The sequence below is a fragment of the Paramormyrops kingsleyae genome, chromosome 24, assembly GCF_048594095.1.
Source record: "Paramormyrops kingsleyae isolate MSU_618 chromosome 24, PKINGS_0.4, whole genome shotgun sequence".
Lineage (NCBI taxonomy): Eukaryota > Metazoa > Chordata > Actinopteri > Osteoglossiformes > Mormyridae > Paramormyrops > Paramormyrops kingsleyae.
Genome location: NC_132820.1, coordinates 15,964,265 through 15,985,353, shown reverse-complemented (window position 1 = coordinate 15,985,353; position 21,089 = coordinate 15,964,265). Strand labels below are relative to the sequence as shown.

Genomic DNA, 21,089 nt, shown 5'->3' with positions numbered 1-21,089 from the left:
CCCCAAGGTAAGGTCTAAGGATCTAAAGGCCTCTCATGTCAGTGTTTATGAATACACTATGGTGAAAACACTGAATAACACAGGTATACCTGGCATGGAGTAAGCAAGGAGTAGGTCACTACTGTCCAATAAGAACACTGCTGTCCATCTGAAAATTGCTAAAAACCACATGGACATGCTAGATGGATATTAGAAAAACGTTCTGTGGACTAATGAGTCCAAAATAGAATTTTATGGCTTAAATGAGAAGCACTATGTTTGGTGAGAAGCAAACACTGCATTCCAGTACAGGATGCCTTGCCGTCATGGATGGAACAGTGAGTTCTCAATGGTACCGGCGTACTCCATAAGAAAATGTCAGGGTGACCATCCATGAGCCATGCAGCAAGACAGCAACCCTAAACCCACAGTTCTGTGCACCAAAGAATGGTGAAAGCAGAAGAACCCTCACATTCTGGAACAGCTGAGTCAAAGTCCTGAACTTAATGCTACACAAATGTTGTGGGCACATCCAAAGGCAACAGTCATCATCCTAGAGTTCAAGCAATTTTATAAGTAGAAATGAGCTAAAATTCCTCCAAGCTGGTGTGCAGGACTGATAAACAGGTCCCTGGAATATCTGGTTGAAGTTATTACTGCAGGAGGGGGTACATACTGTACTTTGTCCAACAAGTATATTTAACATTGAATATGTTTGGTGAATATCAGACCATGGTTTGTACTCTGTAAACAGGGCAGAGCCTCCTACATTTACACTTGATTTCCATCCCAATGATTAAAACACATGATTTTAAATGAAGTGCTAATGCTTCAGCTTCACATAAACATATAATATTTCACATTTGTTCGATTCATTTGTTTAATTGAATTCTCTAGTTTTAGAGCTTATATGGAGATCTGATCACATTTTAGGTCAAATGCAGAAAGAGAGGAAATTCTAAAGGATTGACAAACTTTCTAGGATCACTAACTATGACAGGTATGAAAGATTAATGCATTTACATTACATTTAATGCTTAACTATCTCCCCTAAATGATGAGACAGCAAGGAACTTATATAAAGCACTCAATTTTTACCTACACAGACTTCAGAGCTCAGTCATGGTGCAGACAGGGGAGGCAGAAAGATTGATTTGTGTTCAGTTGATGACTTATGCCGAAGAATACTCTGCAAAAGCTAGGAAGTCAGCTCCGCAGCGTTTACAGCGCTTGCTCTGTCACAAGGGGATTACTGTCCTGCGCCTCTTTGTTTAAAAACACACTTCCTGTCAAGGAGATGAAGAAGCCAACAGCTCGGTGAACTGGTTTCGGCTCCTCCATGTGCACGAGTCTGACGTGCCACCAGCTCAGCTGACAGAGGGTGCCAAGCTTGGCGCCGCCCCCTCTATCTTGGCAGGGCTGCCTGTTTAATTCAACACTGGGCACAAGGAGCTCATGCAATACTCATCGTCCCTCAGCTCAAAAATCATCTCAGCTCAAAAAAAAAACACATCACGCTCCCTCTCTGCTCCAATAAATGATTTTCTTTTTAGTGTGTTCTGGGTTGTACCTAGATATTTCAGGGCCCCCTGACAAAATGTCACCCCCCCCCCCACCATCCAATTCCGTATTCATGGGTCCCTATCAAATGCTGGGCCCCCTGAATCTGCCATGGTATCCATGCCCCTGCGATGCCCCTGGGTCCGTTACACACAGACTCCTGAGGCAATGGCTGCAGTTGCCCAAATCATACAACAGAGCCTTTGACACACCCCAGGGAAGGAATTTTTAGAGCTGGGTCAGTCTGAGGCATCCCACCGACCTGAACATCAGGGTCTAAAACAAAGTTAGGGGTCAAATATGGAGTCAAGCAAGCAGAAGTCACTCTTCTGTGCTCCTCCAACCAATTCAGCACCAACGGGGAACAATATGATCCACAAAGCTACTTACTTTATCACCATTTAATTTTAAAACAAATAATAATAAAATCCAACTGTGGAATCACATGCTGGGAAAAACCCAGTATGCTTCATATAGGCCCAAGGTATCTTGTTAAGAATCACATAAACAAACAAATAACAAACAAACAGATAAATAGACAGACGGATGGACAGATGGACAGACAGACAAACAGACAGATAGATAGATAGATAGATAGATAGATAGATAGATAGATAGTATTTAATCCTCAATTCAATTCAGTATTTATCAATAATAAGGGAATTAAGCTCAGTTTAGTTGAGCGGGCACCAATATACATTAATTTGCCACAGTGGACATTCATAGGGTGGCATATAAAGGAAAATGGCAGCAAAAATGGAATACATGTAACAGAAAAACTATTAAACTAAAACATATGACATTCACTAGCATTTCAACTGCAATCTTTTGGCAAACCTCAGTCTTGCTAAAAAACACAGGACATGGATCCGGAAGGTGTCTGCCTGTTGAGAGCTGCCAGATTCACTACAGCGGAGCTGCTCTCTTTATTATGCTGAGCTCTGCAGTCTCTTCTTCTCTCGACAGACACTGCTCACTTCACACGTGACTCCCCTGGACTGCGGGCTCGTGTGCCGCCCGCCTAACAGCTGAGGATCTCTTCCCTTTAGTGAATCACCAGATGGAGCTGATTATCAGAAATGTTACCCAGTCACAAGGAGCTAAATCACCTGCCATCTAGATGAAGTGCGAGCTTAGCAGAGGAGCGGGAAGACGCCATGGAGCCGCCGAGGGTATCTGACCCCGTGGTATGGCATTTTATGGTAGCTGTACCGTTCTCTACTTGTTCCTTGTGTCACGGTCCAGTCAAGCCAGAATTAGAATCAGTAATGAGGCCCCATTTAAAAGCACAAGCGAGCCTAACGTTTGCATGGCTGACCTTACATGCACATTTGTGCAGTGCTTCATTTCTGACTCTGAGGTGGTGGAGCTCATGTAAAGCACAGAGACCTACGCGCACACACACACACACACACACACACACACAGACACACACAAATCAGTCTATGGCAGCCATAATGTGCTTAATTACTTAAACACATAACAATGCAATATTTTTTATGGACGCCTGTTAGTTACATCAAACTGTAAGACAGACTTACCCTGCTCGATGATTTTAATGGTTCAGAAGGTCAGAATTTCATCTATATTAGTGACCAAAAACACACTGATTTTGTAAACATACATTTCTTCAGTTCAATTTGTATTTATTCCAAAATTTAATTCAGATTAATTTTCAGATTAATTCGACTGCTCTGAGCCTGGGGTCCCGGTGCTGAGCTCCGGAACTGCATTCGTCTGTGTAAGATTTGTTCATTGAAGGACCCGTGTGTTTATGCCATGAGATAAATGTTCCCGTCTTGTGTTTTTATTTCCAGTTTTGTCGGTTTACTCTCATGTGTGAAGCCATTGTTTTACTTTCTGCACCTTGAGAAGGGTGCTGGGGGCTCCTTCTTGTGAAGGTGATGCAGCCACTTTCGTGAGGCTGTCAGTAAGTCTGCAGCAGGGGTACGAGCTGGGGGTGTATGAGGTGGGGGTGTATGAGGTGGGTCACGTACTAAGGAGCGTGTTACCGTGAGTGTAGGCCTTCACCTCCAAGCCCACACAGAACGCAGATGTGGCATGAATCCACCTCCATTCCTCTGCATCAGCCCCCTCACCTGACCCCGCCCCTAAGCTGACCCCACCTCCTCACCTAGCTCCGCCCCCTCATCTAGCTCCGCCCCCTCACAAATGCAGGACCCAGCGGACTGAGTGCCTTAGCAACATACCGGCAACAGTCATGACTCCCAGCGTTTGCTGAGAGGAACCTGCTGCCATTCACAGCGGCCTGCTCAATTACACCCACTGGGCCTGAATTATTTATATCCATCCCCACCAAGAACATAGAGAAAGTGAAGCAGGGAGATCCATTCTATTCATAGTGCTCTTCCGTGCAAAACTGGAAGACACTAACAAATAAAGAAACCCAAAGTGTTGATATAACCATGTGATTCTAGCCCTGTTTGTCACATTCCTCGACTCTGCGTGAATGATCTACACCCTAATGATTTCCACAGGCCCAGGCTAACTCTTCTGGCTGTTACTCCCAGCACTAATTAGCTTAATAAGTTGCTTCATTGTTTTTACAAATACTAAAGACGCATGCCAAAGATGAACTGTAGTAGTATAAAAACATTTAGTGTAAGCATGATTTAAGTTATAGTTTGTAAGAAGCTGTGGTACATATGGAATATTATGCAAAATACAAAAATGCTTGTGTTTTTATTATAGAAATAAAACTGTTTGTTTTTATTGAAAACCAACAGGAATTGTTTGTTAAAATACTCGCACCAGTCAACGACTTAAAAACTGTATTTATAGGCTAAAGAATTCGTATACAGCTTTTCCCATCAGCCTTGCTCCCAGCATCTCTCATCTTATGCTGTTTTCCCTTCCTCACAGAATTTGAGGTTCAATCAAGTAAATAAAATGGTCTCAGAAAACCAAGGTTAGTTTTTGTTTTACTGATTGACAGTGAAACTTTACTCTCCCTGTCCCTGTATATATAAAGTTACTAGCTGCTAACAGATCAGCAAACACTTGGTATTTTCCCCAGTGCTATAAGACGGACAGACAGACAGAGAGACAGACAGAGAGACAGACAGACAGACAGAGAGACAGACAGAGAGACAGACAGACAGTATCTGCCCATTGTGTTTGGTTCCAGCAGTTCTGGCTCCATGTCATCCACAAACTTTCCAGTCAAAAACAAAACATCGGCTGGATGAAGGTGACAATTCACCTCTGATGTCAAAAGCAGGGCATCGCAACATAACAAGAACAAACACTAAATTGCATGAATTACAAGTACATCTGGGAAAAAACAATCCAAGGTGAAGTTAAAAAGCAAACAATGTCCTGGAAATAAAGCCATTCCAAACACTATGAAGGCAAAACGAACTCAGTTCTATGTGGGTCAAAAATTATTATTTTCAGTATATGCCATGCCAGACCATTGTGATTAAATGGTACAGTCCAGGCAGTAAGTGGTATGGTCCAGACAGTAAGTGGTATGGTCCAGGCAGTAAGTGGTACGGTCCTGGCAGAATCAGAAATAGGAATAAACTGCTTGTCCCATTAGAAGTGCAGTATTTTGTCTTGCTCCACCTACTGTCTTTTTCAGCCCTGCCGCTTTTAAATGGCCCAAATAGCCCTGCTTGAAAGCTCAGGCCACCTCCAAGGGGCAGGACTCCAAACCCTCTATCCACTGTGAAAGACTTTTCCTATTGGAAAGACTTTCAGGTATATACAGCATTAGGTAAAAGTCTTAAACAGTCAAAGCATGTTGATATTCAAATTATCTTTATGTTGGTGCAAAACTGATATTATGTCTGTTAAAGTGTGTTTGTACCATCCAACATACCACTCGCATCCACCATTAGCACACCATGTTTGGTTAATCAATACCTCATCAAGTTATTAAACTTATTAAGTGAGCTGGTGGGGAAATTTAACAGACACTTGGAATGGCTGCGGTGCCCCTGAGGAGAGGTTTGGGAACCAGAACGGCGTTCATCTAGCCGTCCTACGAGATATCAGTCACTTTTTGGAGAAGAGAAGATAATCTCGTGACCGTTGCTCGCCTGAAATCATAAACGCCAAGCTTGGGTTCCAGAGCAGCCGGAAATCTGTTATAGATGTTGCCAAGCAGCAGCTTTGACCCATTTCCTGTAGGGCTCCTTTAGTGCATGTTTAAAAATGGACCGGCAGCATAGAGATGCACTGGTGCCAGAGAGGCGTCGCCGCAGAGGGCACACGCAGTGCCACTGTCACCAAGGCGACCGGGCAGCGAGCTGCATCCAGCACCGGGGTTGACGAAGCAGACCAGCGTGAGGACTGCGGAGAGGAACGCCCCAGCATCCCATAAACTCACCCCGCCCTGGACCCCGAGGGCTCCCCGTGGGTTAAGTATAAATGATGTGATACGGCATGTGGAGCACGGTGACACTAACATGAGAGGTACGCTTGCAAGCTTCATTACTACAACCAGGTTTGATTAGTACAAGTTGACTGATTGTAAGTGTTAACTCTGAACAGTGGCCTTGCTGGGTCCTGACAAAAAGCTTATCCTGCGAAATGCCAAATCATTACTGCCTCATTGCTTTCCACATACACCACTCTGGGTGAGCCTAGACTGAAACTGAAGTTAGAAACAGATCATCTACTTGAATGAGCATCCAAGGGATTTTACCCTTTGTTAAATTCAGGTATTAGCATTTACAGAAGAACATGGCAATGATGTACAACTGAGATCACACTGCACACTGAAGTACACTGAGATCACACTGCATACTGAAGTACACTGAGATCACACTGCACACTGAAGTACACTGAGATCACACTGCACACTGAAGTACACTGTGATCATACTGCCCACTGAAGTACACTGAGATCCCACTGAAGTACTGCAGAATGATACTAAGTAGACAAAGGGGCTTTGGGAATGTTTATGTATGGGGGGCTTGAAAATGACGTTCGAGTGATGTTGCAGACCTTGAGAGGCAGCACAGTCTAAGGACAGGTACCACTCTGTCTAAAGGCACGTTAGGCTTAGTTGTTACTTGCATGGCTGGGTTTGGCATCAAATTTCATTTTAATACAACATCAATATCAGTGTTAACACCTCCCCCCTGTGACCCTCCCCTATTCACACTGCATATTAACACCTCCCCCTCAACCTTCCCCTATTTAGACTGCATGGTAGCACCTCCCCCTGTAACCCTCCCCTATTCACACTGCATGTTATCACCTCCCCCTGTAACCCTCCCCTATTCACACTGCATGTTATCACCTCCCCCTGTAACCCTCCCCTATTCACACTGCATGTTATCACCTCCCCCTGTAACCCTCCCCTATTCACACTGCATGTTATCACCTCCCCCTGTAACCCTCCCCTATTCACACTGTATGTTAACCCCTCCCCCTGTAACCCTCCCCTGTTCACACTGCATGTTATCACCTCCCCCTGTAACCCTCCCCTGTTCACACTGTATGTTAACCCCTCCCCCGTAACCCTCCCCTATTCACACTGCAGACTGACACTGACTGTGGTACCCGCAAACGTCTTCACTATATCTGTCCTCCTCATCTGACATGCAGCCTCTTTTCTCCTCCCTTGATCTTCCTCTGTTTATGCTGCCTGTTTCCTGTATATCTGTTCCACATGTTTTATATGATTCATGCAGATAAACAGTACACACTGGTGCCCTCACAAGCACACCCACTTCTGGCTCATATACGATTCGTATGAACATCTTTCTTCCATAGTTGCATGATCCTCATTGCTTCAGAGTGTGTAAATTTAGCTTCGGGAAAATCTTTGCTATATTTAGATCATTCCCCCACATTTTCCAAAATTTTCCCAGTGTAAAGCGACAGGACTTGTCACCACAAATTTCTTTCTCTCTCTCTCTCTCTCTCTACATATATATATTTGTGTGTGTGTGTGTATAAATACAGTATATGTATATATAAAATGCTGTCACCCTTTTCCAGTCCACGCTGCCTGCCTGACTGAATTGAGATGTGACTGTCAGTAGATAACCTTTATCTCATAAGGATACAAATCACTTATGCAAATTTGCAAATGCAAACGGGAATTATGTTATGCAAAACTGACATCCGTCAATGTCTACCATAAAAACACCTTTTTAAATCTAGCAGTTTCGTTTACATTTGAAGTAGTTCTTCCAATCAATATTCAGCAAAGCATTTTTGTTTTACTCAAGGGTTTCATAGTCTGCCTGTGCTGTGCTAATGTATGTAGTCTTGGCATCGTTCTAGATGCAAGCCTCTCGATAAAATCTCATATGGATGCAGTATCAAAGGTATACTTCCTACAGTTGCAAAACATTGCCAAGCTATGACGTTTTCTCACTACTCAAGACACTGAGAAGTTATTGCATACAGCCAGTTAGACTGTTGCATTGCTGTTCTGTCACACACTGGACATTAAACGTCTCACGGCGTATTAGAAATGCAGCAGCTGGAATTCTTACTAGGGGCAGTATGTAGAAACACATGACCTCTGATCTTAGTTCCCCTCGCTGACTTCCTGTTAGGTTCCTATTAGCACTGACTTCTAAGTTCTCTTACTTACATATAAGGCACTCAAAGGTCAAGCTAACGGAGCTGATTCATGGCGATAGGCCGCTTCATGCACTCAGATCACAGAACGCAGGCCTCCTTGTCATTCCACACATACAGAAAGTAGCAGCTGGATATAAGCCCTTTAGCTACAGGGTTCCTATATTACGGAACAGTCTGACATTTTATGCATGGGATGCTGAATAAGCCTCAGTTTCTAAATCCCAACTGAAAACCCATTACTTACATAGCATAGTGGCGGCGTGTGATCGCAAGGTCGCCGGATCAACTTTCAAGGGTCACTGAGTGATTTCACTGTTGGGCAAGACCCTTAACCCTCCCAAGTGCTCAAACATCTGTGTAATAAATGAAATGTAAATATCACACAGTAACTATGCCTGCAGGCTCATCGAAATGTCTATGCTTGTTCTGACCAGCCATGTCTTTCGTTTTCCACCCTACAGTGGGCACGCGCTCAACTAGAGTGAGAAGTAGTCCAGTCCCATGCAAGTGTGACACCATCTTACAATCTGTGACATTGTGGATTCTGCTTACCGGTCTGTGACATCATCAGTGTGGCCTAAAGTCTACTGGCTTACACAGACCTCATGGAAAATTCTCTCACTGATTTATAAAAGCACAACATTTTCTTAGTATTATATACTGTTAGTATGCCTGCCAGTGTTTGGCAGCCAGTCAACCATAGACCTCTATAATCTTTTTTCTATTTTCTAACCAATAAATCTATTCCAAAACTAATACTAAATTCATTTATTGTCTGACTAGTTTAATGTCTGACTGAAATCTAATTTGAACTGATTAAAATTTTAGTTGTTTTGTTTAAACTGTCGTACCTACCGCCAGCCAGCACTTCCTGCATCCATGCTGCACACCCAATGAGGCCACACCCCCTCTAGACCACATACAACGAGGCCTCGCCCCTCTAGACGACATCCAAGAAGACGATGGCTCCCATAGGCCACGCCCGACTAAACCATGCCCAGTTAAACCACGCCATGTCTGGCTGAACACTTGACACATTTCTAGCACATGACCACATGTCCTGATTAACTTAAGGGTATAAAAAGAATCATTGTGAGGTACTAAGCTGGTCATTGCTTTTGAACTGTTGATTCCTTGGGCGTCTGATTAACTTGTACTGTTTATTTCATTTACAGACCATGATTTTGATTTGGTACACATATTGCCTTAGGTGGGTTTCTGAATTGGGCTTATATATATCGATCCTGATTCTCGGATTATGCTTTCCTGCTTGTCATTACTTGTGAATTACAGAACCTACTTACTCTCAAAACTCCTTAGTATCTATCCATCCATCTTCCAACCACTTATCCTGATCAGGGTTGCAGGGATCAAGACATATTTATTACCAGTCAATCAGTCTTTTAAGTTTTTAAATAGCTACTTTTAAGTAGCTAAATATAAATAACAATAAGATGATGCTCAAACAATGTCTGACCTTGGAGTTGAAGCTCGCCATAAAACCCCCCAAGGCTGCACACACATGGAGCAGCTCACTGCAGTCCATGCAATTTAAAGTTATTACTAAGTTACCATGCCAACGCAGCCAACATGTGCTTTGTGGACTTTGTGGAAGAGGCACATGACTATGGGAGACGCGGCAGGAATATGGCATCCTGGGGTTGTTATTGTATAGTACTTGGTTCCTGTATGACTGTAATTAGGAATAAAATGGTCTGAAAATTTACAAAGACGATTATGATGACCAGAATTATCACGATTACCGGTATTATTGCAGCACTGACAGCATTGCTGAAAATGTTTAAAAAGTAGTGATACACAAATTGAGATAATGTCACTAGTTTTCTATTGAAAACCACAAATAAAATGAGTGTGACTATGCACTTTTTGTTTGCATAAACATTAAAGTAATAACATGGCCAATCTCTCATATAAACTCATGAAAACCATATCAAATGTGCATTAACATGACAAATCTTCCGCCATGTTTTCATTAAGACAACACAAACCCATGCTGCATGCTGTTTCGGGGAAACTGTTGCTAAGATTTATTGATGCTGGACAGCATTTAACTTGAGTTATTCAAAGAGCTGGAATCAACCACAGTTTTAATGTCAATTAAAATTAGAAATGGTAATACTGACGGTCAGGAATTTTACTGTGGGTTACCATGTAACCACTTCATCTCGTATTGTAGTGCTCTGTCTACATATTTGGCACAAAATTTAAGTCATTTAGTGCGGATGTTGGCCTCCACCAAACTCCTGTTTGATATCTTGGAACTGCCGCAGCCGAATTGCATCTTGTAAAGGCGGCTTGAGGTGACATCACTGCTATTTACAGATGATGTCATCCATTTGGCCTGAACCATCCAGGGCCTTCAGTAAACACTTGCGCAATTTAATGTGTAATGCAGCAGGAATGAGAATAAGCCGTGGTGTTCTCAGGATAGAGGAACTGCTCCTGTCGTCCTATAGGGAGAGCCTCCCCTGCGTGTAGGGGATTCAGTGCCCTGGGATCTCGCCGATGAGTGACAGGAAGAGAGAACATGACCGGTGCCTCGGTTTGAATACTATAGTTTTGCAGGTGCCTGCATAGAACCTTGGTGCTGAAGTGGCTGATGCTTGCAATTTATCGGTCTAGAGGTAACTTAAAATAGACCTTCTGCTCTGAATCGAGAGGAGTGAGCTGAGGCGGTTTGGGCGTCTTCTAAGAATGCCACCTGGACGGGCAGACCTGGGACATGCTGCAGGAAGTGCATCTCTCAGCACTCCCGGACACATCTAGGGATCCCCCGGATTAAGCTAAATTCCGCGGAATGCTGCCGCCAAGACCCTCACCAGGAAAAACACGGTGAAGAAGATAATGATGGACATTGCAACAGACAAATTCCCTTTGTTTATTAAGATGTCTCCAGGTTTATCTATTTCCTTTGCACATACTTTAATCCCGTTTTTTAATTTTACAAACTTTAATTAGTTAGTCTCCATAGCAATGATTAATCCAAACTTTAAAATTCATGGTGGCCTTGGACAGTAACTGCAGACATTAACACCATTGTGAATACACACGTACCTGAACCTACACAATTCATTCTACACCGTTCTTCCACATCCCTTTTTCTGTTCAAGCAGTTCAGTTTAAGTAATGTGTACATTACACGTAGGACAACATAGTGATTCAGCTAAATGACATTTTTAATGAAGGATACTATGGAACACAGTATGTTTTATTATTTAGCAGGACTCCAAATACCATTCAGTTAGTAACAAGTAGCCCTGACTAACTCCTTATAACAAATCACAGAAGATGATTTTGCAACAATTAAGTTACAAGTGTGATAAAAGAGCCGAGCTGCACATTTCAGGAGCAGAAAGTAAAAATGCAAACGAAGATTTTGCTTCAACCAACCATTTGAGTACTCAATGGTCATACAAAATCGTTATAGGAATCAGGGAAAGGCAGAAACTAACAGGAATAATTGTATTCCAAATCACTGAACTTTAATTGTTTCCACTGCATAACACTAACAGCCATAACAATACCCTTCACAGTATTTATACAGCTATTATGCTATACAAAAGGCACTTATGGTGATGCTTTCTCACCAGAGAAAAGCTACCGTAAACAGCTCAGTTCATGGTTTCAAATTCATTGAAACAGGACAAAAACCAAAGGACACTTTGAGCCCATAGAAACACGAGGATTTCTTGACCTCCCCACCAGGAACGTGATTATGACAAGGCCAGAGCAGGAGTGGAAGGGACAGGGTCTGCGTGAAGCTAGACATTTCAGCGCGCAGTGGAAAGATGAAGGATGGCAGTGCCCCAGGTACGAGAAGAGCCCCCTCAGGGCACGAGAGCGCCGCTGCTCAGAGGCATCCAACCCCGAGGTCCACATCAGCGTTACTTCATTAGACACAACAAGGCCCTTTGACAAGTGCACTTCAGTGTTCACTAGTAAGTGGTCTGCAGGGACATAGGGGAGACAAGTTGTAATAACTGCCAAGTAAATATGACAGCATTATAATAACTAGAAAGGATTATGTCGAAACGACAAAGATGTATTCCCCGACGGCCCCGTCAACCCCTCCCTCCATCTAACCCCTACTCCTCCCACAGCAGCCCAACCTCTACGATCTCTAGAATCACTGGATGGATCAACAGAAAATGCGAAAGCCCATAAATGCATTTTCACCAGAATGCTCTGAGTCCTAGTTGCGACACATAACTCTGAAATTACACCTATCGCACATTCCACTTACATGCCAATTTCCACAATCTTTGCACATCGGTTAGGTGGTTCACTGTATTTCTTTGTGTATGTCTTAATGTCCATGTCTTAAAATGTAATGTATATTACTTATATTCTTTATCTCTATGCCTTATCTTTATGTATAAATATTAATACTCTACGTATTTATCATTTGCACTATGACCAACATTTTCCGTAACATAAGAATACGAGCTGTAACAAATACAGCAATGGACACTCAGCCCAGGAGGCGTCACAGACGGTTTTATCCTGTAGCTTAATGCATTAAATATTATATCAAGCTCACAGAATCTCTAAAATGTGCACACATTTACTTTTTCCATGCTCTCATTCCGCTATATTGAATTAATTATTTAATTTGATTTAATTTAATTTCACACTCTGGGTTTCATGGTAGTAAATTTATTTGCTGAAATCTTTGTAATAATGCATCATGTCTCCCAGTCCAACTTGGTCTCATTCTGCTAGATCTGTCACTTTATCCAGTGTCCCTGAAGCGCATTGTGTGACTTTTCTTAATGTAATCATGTTCACCAGATCTATGCCTGTTGCTTCATGTGCCACTACTGGCTTGTACTCGGACTAAATGACATGATTAAATTCCCCTAAAATAACTATGACAAATTTCTCCGACCAACTACCAGACTGCTACAAATAAAATTTGCCAAGGTTGGGGGCTGGTACCTGAAAAAACTGTAACTTTATTTTAGAATATTTAGAAAATCATCTCATGCTCCACAGGTATTGAATCACTGACTGAATAATGTTCTTGGTAAGTTTTTAAAAAGATCCATGGAATAAGGAGAGATGGCAGATGGCTGTGGTCACGAGATGGTGCCTGCAGGCTCCATTTTTGCTCTCAGCTGCACTCTGTCACTGCAGTTTTCATTTTGGGGCTCAGGTCAGGTGTATCAGGTGAACATTTTCATGCATATAATATTTTTGTAAAGTAGCAATAACATTCATCAAAGATCAAATATGGTAAATTGAGAAAATAACAAATAGATTGATCTTGTTCACACGAATATGCCTCTGGTCATCTCATCCTTCACTTTGTTGTTACTAATTTTGGTGTGATTTGTCTCAAAATTTGAAAAAGGTTCGGATCTTTACGCATTCAATGGGTCTACAAAGTTTGGAACTGATCATCCAAATAATTTTTGAGTTATCATGCTGACAAGATGAAGTATCTGAGTTGGCCTTGTCTTTGCTATCACAATGTGGCACTGCTTCAGTGTTAATGCAATTTGTCTCAAAATTTGATCATGTTCAGATCTCTACCCTTACAACACGTCCGCAAAGGTCTGTCTAATACTTTTTGAGTTATTGAGCTAATGGAATCAAGTATCTGAAACTGCCCTTTTTTTGGTATCACTACAGTATATGGCACAAATTCAATTTTCGTTCATAACATCTAGGTTGTCATCCATGCAGTGTGTCTGCATAGTTTGAAAAATATCCATTTAAATTTTTTAAGAGTGTTCACAATACCAAGTGTCTTCAACAACTGCCATTTGCTTCCTTTGCTACCACACAGCACTGATTCTTCAGTTCTGGGGCATTTTGTCTTGAAATCAGGTGTAGATTTATATCCAAATAATGTTTTATGAAGTAGTAATAAGATTCTTCGAATACTTTTTGACTTACCACATTCACAAGGTCAAATATCATCTGCTTTCACACTTCCCTTTGCTGCCACTTAGCGACATTGACTCACCCACACAATGCGTCTACAAAGTTTGAATAAGATCCTTCAGCTGTTCAGTTATCACTATAACAAGATCAAGTGTCAAAACTGCCCTTTTCTTATCACTCTGCAATGCTGCTTCAACTTTAGTTTGGTCTGTCTCAAAATTCAGTCAGCTCCAGTTCTTTACACACACAATGCATTTGCAAAGTTTGTAAAAGATCCATCTAACACTTTTTGAGTTATTGTCTCAACAAGAAAGTGTCTGCAGCGGTGGACCAGTCCTGAAACCATATGTACCATGTCATGGCAATACAACAAGCTACCTACCTATCGCTACCTAGCCAAAATGATTTTTTCCAGTTGGGGAGTGTGATGATTCATTTAATGTCAAGTAAAAAAACAAGAGTTTCTTTTCGTCTTTTTTAATGAGAAATGTGGAGATTCCCTTTTAAAAGGCAGAAGTGCCATAGTCCTTCCTTTCTCTTTAGTTGTGTCGCAGTGAGCTGTGAGAAGGGGGAGAGAGGAGGCACTGGCTGGGTGTCTGGGGAGCATCAGGTTACTATCATTGTCACTGTTTACTCATTACACTGCTTTCTCATCCCTCTCTCTGTCATGTCTCAGAACCGGTCCCAGCCGAGGCGAACATCACCGCCGGCACCTCCTGTTTGAGCCGGAGTGAAATTGGCTGGCAAGTCAGGACCCCAGGCAGCTGCCTATAGTACTGACTGGCCCTGTGTTTTCTGCACCCACTTATCCTATGCAGGGCCGCAGAGGCCCAAAGCCCGTCCTCAGAAGCTGCGGGCACAAAGCAGGGATTAACCAAGCGTGGGGCACCAACCCATCACAGGACACACAGACCGATGACACCTACGGACAAAATGCTAACTCCGATTCACCTTAGTGTGTTTTAGTAGAGAAAGCAGAGATCCTGTAGGAAACCCCAGGATGACACAGGGAAAACATGCAAACTTCACACACATGGAGCCACGGCAGAGACTCAACAGCCACTCCCACACGTGCGAGGCGACAGTGCTGACCACCACCCCCTAAAACAGACTCTTAAAACAGCTTTGATCAAGCCCCTACTCAAGAAGATTCATCTGGACCTATGTGATCTATCAAATTATTGGTATATATATATATACATACACACACACACACACAGAGTAATATCCTATGTTGCGTCAGTTTCCTCAGTAGCTAAAGGTGCTTTCTGGAGAATGGGTGAAGGCCACATTACCATGACAACTAGTAATCAGCCCTGTGTCAGTAAATAACCCAGCTGACACTGAGAGGACTGATTACATCGTATGAATACATCTATAGACTTATGGATGATATTTCGTCATTGATTTTAGATTTTTATGAATTTTATTCATTTCTGTTAGTCCGTCGGATAGTTTGGAAAAGGCTAAAGCAAAAGACGATCATGAAATCAACAACCTGGCAGCACATCTTCTGGTGCCCTCCACTGAGAGCATGTATCTGGACCATGTACAGTGTACGCTGTCCTGCCAGTGGTAGACAACTGTAAATGTCAGAAGTGCTTCATTATTGCACAGCTGGAGGACAGGGTCCGCTTGCTGGAGGGACACGAGCGCACTTTTAGATATCGGATGGACTGAAGAATGGATGAGCTTAGTTCCTTCTGTTTACTCAGCTGTATCTGAGGCGACTGTCTCCAGTTCAGCGCCGGAACTAGTAGCTCCTAAATCCAAGCCCTGGGTTAAATGGCAGGTTCGTTATCTTCCTACCACCAGTTCACTTCCGGCAGGGACTTGGCCTCCCTGCAATGATACATCCCATAAATTATACAGTCATTCTGATCTGGGCCGTATCCAGGGTCCCATCCACAAACATGGGGCCCTTTTGCTGATCAGGCAGCCGCCTAGTTTGTTCCCGGATCCTAGTATAACTAAGTACCACCTAACAATAGCTAGACCTAGATTATATGAGGATGTCCCATTAAATCAAATCATTAATCTGAAGTCAAACTCAAATTATTCTGAAATTCAAGTAATTTTTGCTAACAATATTATGCCAAACACCTAATCTGACATCTGCCAACTAACAGAAATTTCAGTTAAGAAAAATAGATACAACACCTTTACAAAAACCTGATCCTTTGGCTTTACATATTTACACAAAGCCTGCAGTTTAGGGTGTGCAGGCCCCTGATGGCCACCTTCAAGAAAAAAGCACAGTCTAAAGCTGTAACGGATTATCCCTCTTTCGAAGCAGAGATGTTTAATATTGCGTCTAACTCGGTCACATCTGTTCTCTTAGCATATAAACCTCCAGAGCCATGCTTGTCATTCTTGCCTAAGTCTGACGAGCATACTTCTGATTTAGCTATTAATTGTAAAAAAATAAAATAATAATAATAAAAAACAAGTTAGAAGATCTTACATAGATAAAGATAAAAGTCTTAGTAAAAGCAAGAAACTGGTAAATAATCACAAATTAGACTAATGCAGTAGACAATTAACGTCCAAAACTTTTCAATGAATCAGTAATTTTGTGAGTGTAGTAAAATAACTTTTCATCTACTACTGACCTACTCCTACCCTGAATAACAGACACAGCAGCTTACTGAAATTAACAATGTCACATTTACCTTCAGTAAGGTCAATGTGACATTATTACCGTATTACCTTCAGTAAGGTCAATGTGACATTATTACCTTACTACCTTCAAATATCATGAACAACCATTTGTCCACCAAGACCTGAAAACACTGCATCTCTGTATCACTGTATCTCTGAAAACACTGTATCTCTAAAAGCAAAAGTAACCCAAAGAAAACCACACTCCCATGGCTTGATGATCAGACTCACAGCTCCTAAACTGGACTGCCACAAACCCGAATTTAAATATAGAACAAATAAACTGCAGGTATTTCAGTCTGCCTTGTATAACAACAGTGCATGATGCAAGAAATCTCTCTGTACTGCCTGACCAGCCTTCTGTTCACCAGCTTATTAGTAAGTCAAATAATTTTCCCAACTTCCTTTATAGAACAATAGCTGACCTAACTGCTGGAGCTGGCGGTCCATCTCATGCAGTGCCTTCTATTTTCAGCAGTGATAGTTTTGTGGGCTTCTTTAAAAACAAAATTAGTACAATCAGACTTCAAACACAGTCAACTCACAAAGCAGCCTTGATCACAACAGACTGAATTCCACAACTTTGATGAACAAGGTTTTTTTTTTTAGAACTAACCTTTATAAACTTGCATTAGTTGAGTAAAGTCCTTATCATTTAGTTTACAGATAACCTTTTAAGAACGAGGACAAGATAACATTGAATTAATGCTCTAATATCATCATGCTTTAAGTAGCATATAATGCATGTCCAGCCTTGATTAACTGTACTTCTAATTACTAAAACCACCTAAAACCCAGGTTATTAAAAAGTTCATCACCAAGAGAGCAGCCATATCATAGCTAAGAATTTCAATATTTAACATCAAGGAGACGCACAACTTTCTGCAGCTAAATGTTCAAGTTTTCCGGCTGAGCCAGATGGAGGATGAAGCACAGATAGCGAGAGAAAAAAACTGTTCAGTCTCAGTGCAGATGGTACAAGGAACATGGAACTTCCACAAGATGCGACGGACCCTGCATGTCCTGCGGCCGTCAACACACGTCAGTTCATCCAGATGCAAAAAGTCACTCGGAGAGGTGCAGCCCCAACAGCGCCTGCTGAGACCTGAAACCTCCAGAGCTATGGAGAGATACAGCAGAACTGTCAGGAGTGTAATCTAAAGGAGTCAGAATACCATTCATTGGGTAACATAAAGGCCAATATGACCAATCACTCACAATGAATCAATGACTAAAAGGACTGAGATATGTAATACTTCCCTTGTTTCTGCTGCGTTCCCTCTATTTATAGGCCTAACGTAGATTCTTGTGTTCTTAACAATTATAGACCTGTCCAAATGTTCCCCTTCTCTCAAAAAACATTGATAAAATAGTTGCCACCCAACTTCAGACATACCTGGGTGCTAATAACATACTTCGGTCTGCTTTCTGCCAAAGCCACAACCCTAAAAAAGCTTTAACTGCAGGTCTAATCCATGCAATACTATCCTCTGCGACTTATGCTCCTAAATCTTTCAGTCATCACCAATATCCTATGTAATAACCAGACTGTGTCGTCAATATCACAGGTGAAAGATGGAGTCCCCACAGGGATCAATGGTGGGACGTTTATTGTTCTCTCTCTCCATGGTGCCTTTAGGAAGGATAAAGCATAAAATGACCCTTTATTCATAAGCTGATGACACAAATACACCTGCTTGAAATGACCATATATCCATAATTGCCGTTGAAAAGTCTCCAAGGAAGGAAGGCCTGCTAGCAATTCCTCACATACACAAAAAGCTGATTTTAGACCCCAAGAAGTTCCTCATTTACCTGTCTAGTGTTAATTTCTCCCCTCCCGTGTTTTCTAGTCTCATTCGCAATTGATTTATAGTAATATACATGAACTGAATTGAATATTTCACACAAAAGAAAACTGAACAGGTAGCAAAACTGAGTTGGATTCTATTAAGGTGACTCTACGCTAATGGCAGAAATCCCCTTTATTAACAATAACAATAAACCATAAATGTTGCTGACATTGGCACAGACAGACTGCATGGTATACCAATGTCATTGAGGCAGTCAAAAACCTGCATCAGATGTACTGGCTGAAGTCTTTTGCTCCAGTATTACAGAGCATGCATGGACCCACAACCTGCCTGCAGTTCACAGAAGTAATGTATCAGTTTAGGATATGTGTGGACATCAATATTGTGCAGTCAATAGAGAAGCAACAGATTGTTACATTTTGACCTCTGAAAGAACAGTTAGGATGTTTTGTTTATTTGGCATGAAAAGTGCAGCCAGCTGAACATTGATCACCCAACTGAAATAATAATATTGTCACATGTCATTTTTCGTTGACTCTGCATACATTTTGCAAATGTCTGTCTAAACTTTCTAAGCACCATAAATCAGGGGTGTAAGCTACTGTGTGATGTGCAGGACGGGTATAATACTGTATGTGTGTGAAACATTATTAAAATATCAATGTCACAAATGGCATGCATAATAACACTGAAAGTATCAGTATTCTGTATTATCTAAACACTCCATAACAGCAAAAAGGTAAAATTGAGGTTCATGCAAGTCACATTTGTAGTTTGTGAAACAACTAAATTGAGAATCATACTTGAAATGTTATTGTATCTGTAGACAAGTATGAAATATTTATTTATATATTTATGCCGTTTATCTATGACCATGAACACATAACATGATTATGCTGCAAAAGGTCTCTGTGTTGTAATACCGCAAGACTGAATTTGGAAATAATCGGTCATCAGTTACGTTTAACAGGGGTGGCATGGTCTCGTAGTAAAAAGGGGGCATACCTCGCGTGCTGCAAAGTCATTGGACAGCGCGGTCGTTGTCTGGGAAACGGAATAAGTCCTTACTTAGGGATATTAGCGTGATGCTGCCAGTGCCTATTGGATTCACTGTGCAATTGATATATGTTTTTGCAGCAAAAAGTAATGTGTAGCAACGATAAATCTTCGTTTCAGTAACTAAGTGATTACAGCTTTCCCCAGCCTGGCCTGCCGCCGTTCGTTTTTCAAAAGTTTCCGTGAGACTAAAATGACTAGCAAACGTACCGAAATAGACCAAAAGTGCAGACGAGCCGAGTTAAACTAGGGGATTTGCTTGCTGGCTCAGTTCTGTATGATTCAGTCACCCGTGTTTCGTTTCGCAGCTCTCACGTTTGTCTCCATGGCGATGGTTCTCAGTTTACATTCACTTTCACGGCGTGCTTGTTTCAAACACACCTACGGTACAGTTATATCGACAAATCGCACGGACTGACTTTACAATATGTTAGTTAGTTAATAAGTAAGGATCTCATAGACACCTTCGGATGCCGACATGTCACACACTCAAACACACTCTCACACACACTAACACAGCTGCAACAGGATGCAGGTGACATCAGGGCTTCTTACTATGACGTTTAAGACCACGCTCCCATTTCACTCAAGCCTGAATATATATATATATATATATATATATATATATATATATATATATATATATATATATATATATATATATATATATAGGCTACTCTTGTATTGTGTGAATTGGACATTGAATGTAGCAAGAAAATATACAGATTGTTATTTATTTTTATCCATCATTCATAGCATTTCTTTTCGATGACACCAATAAACCACAAAGTGCAATAAAGGAAGCGAAAATTAATTATTAATAGTGTGCGTGACAGGTACTGGACACGTACACTTCAACAAAAAGAACTGGGTGCTCTACAATAGCCCTGTCTTAGGCTGAAACGTAACCTCTCGGTGCCCCCTTGATGTATTACATTTGAACGCCATATCTCACTTAACAAGAGTAGACTAATTACTCGGTGCCATTGTTCTAATGAGGTAGACAAGATGGAAAGGGTTTCATTTACGTCTGATCTGAATGTTACAGATCTCCGTGTTGTGAGGTACGGCTCTTACCCTTAGAATCATCCCTTTCGTCTTTAGGTTTCGCCACTTTTCCGCTCATAGATCCCAGTTTGTATGTGTAATTCCCGATTAAGACTAGAAATTAATTCCTTTTTTTGCAGACTGCTTCTTCTGTGAAATCCTTGGGAGTCCCTCCAGAAGACGTCAGGCTTTGAGATAAGGTTTCTGTAACAGGAAAAATGAAGGAAATTGGAAAATTAGCTACGTTCAACCAAATTTATACAAAGGGATCACGCTGATGTTAATGGATGCTAACCCCCACCGTTCGATCAATTAGACCCAAGCCTATTGAATGACTGCAACCAGTTCACAGAAATGTAACAATGTAAAGAAACGTCAGCTTTATGTTCCTCAAATAAGCGGTTTAGATACTGTTATAGGGAAAAAGACTGCTGGGATGTGCAATTTGATACACGTATAGATTTGTGCAGAAAACTCGCAGCAAACCAGATC

At 41.6% G+C, this 21,089-nt stretch overlaps 1 protein-coding gene across 5 annotated transcripts in view; it reads right to left on the bottom strand.

Moving 5' to 3' along the window:
- Window positions 1-21,089, bottom strand: part of LOC111859691 (fibroblast growth factor 13) — a 117,022-nt gene that overhangs the window by 93,442 nt on the left and 2,491 nt on the right. For all 5 annotated transcript variants that reach the window (XM_023842629.2, XM_023842630.2, XM_023842628.2 and 2 more), the window contains exon 2: window positions 20,628-20,801. In XM_023842629.2, coding sequence (XP_023698397.1) covers window positions 20,628-20,676 — 49 coding nt within the window. In that variant the 5' untranslated portion in view covers window positions 20,677-20,801. The remainder of the gene's footprint in view (window positions 1-20,627; window positions 20,802-21,089) is intronic.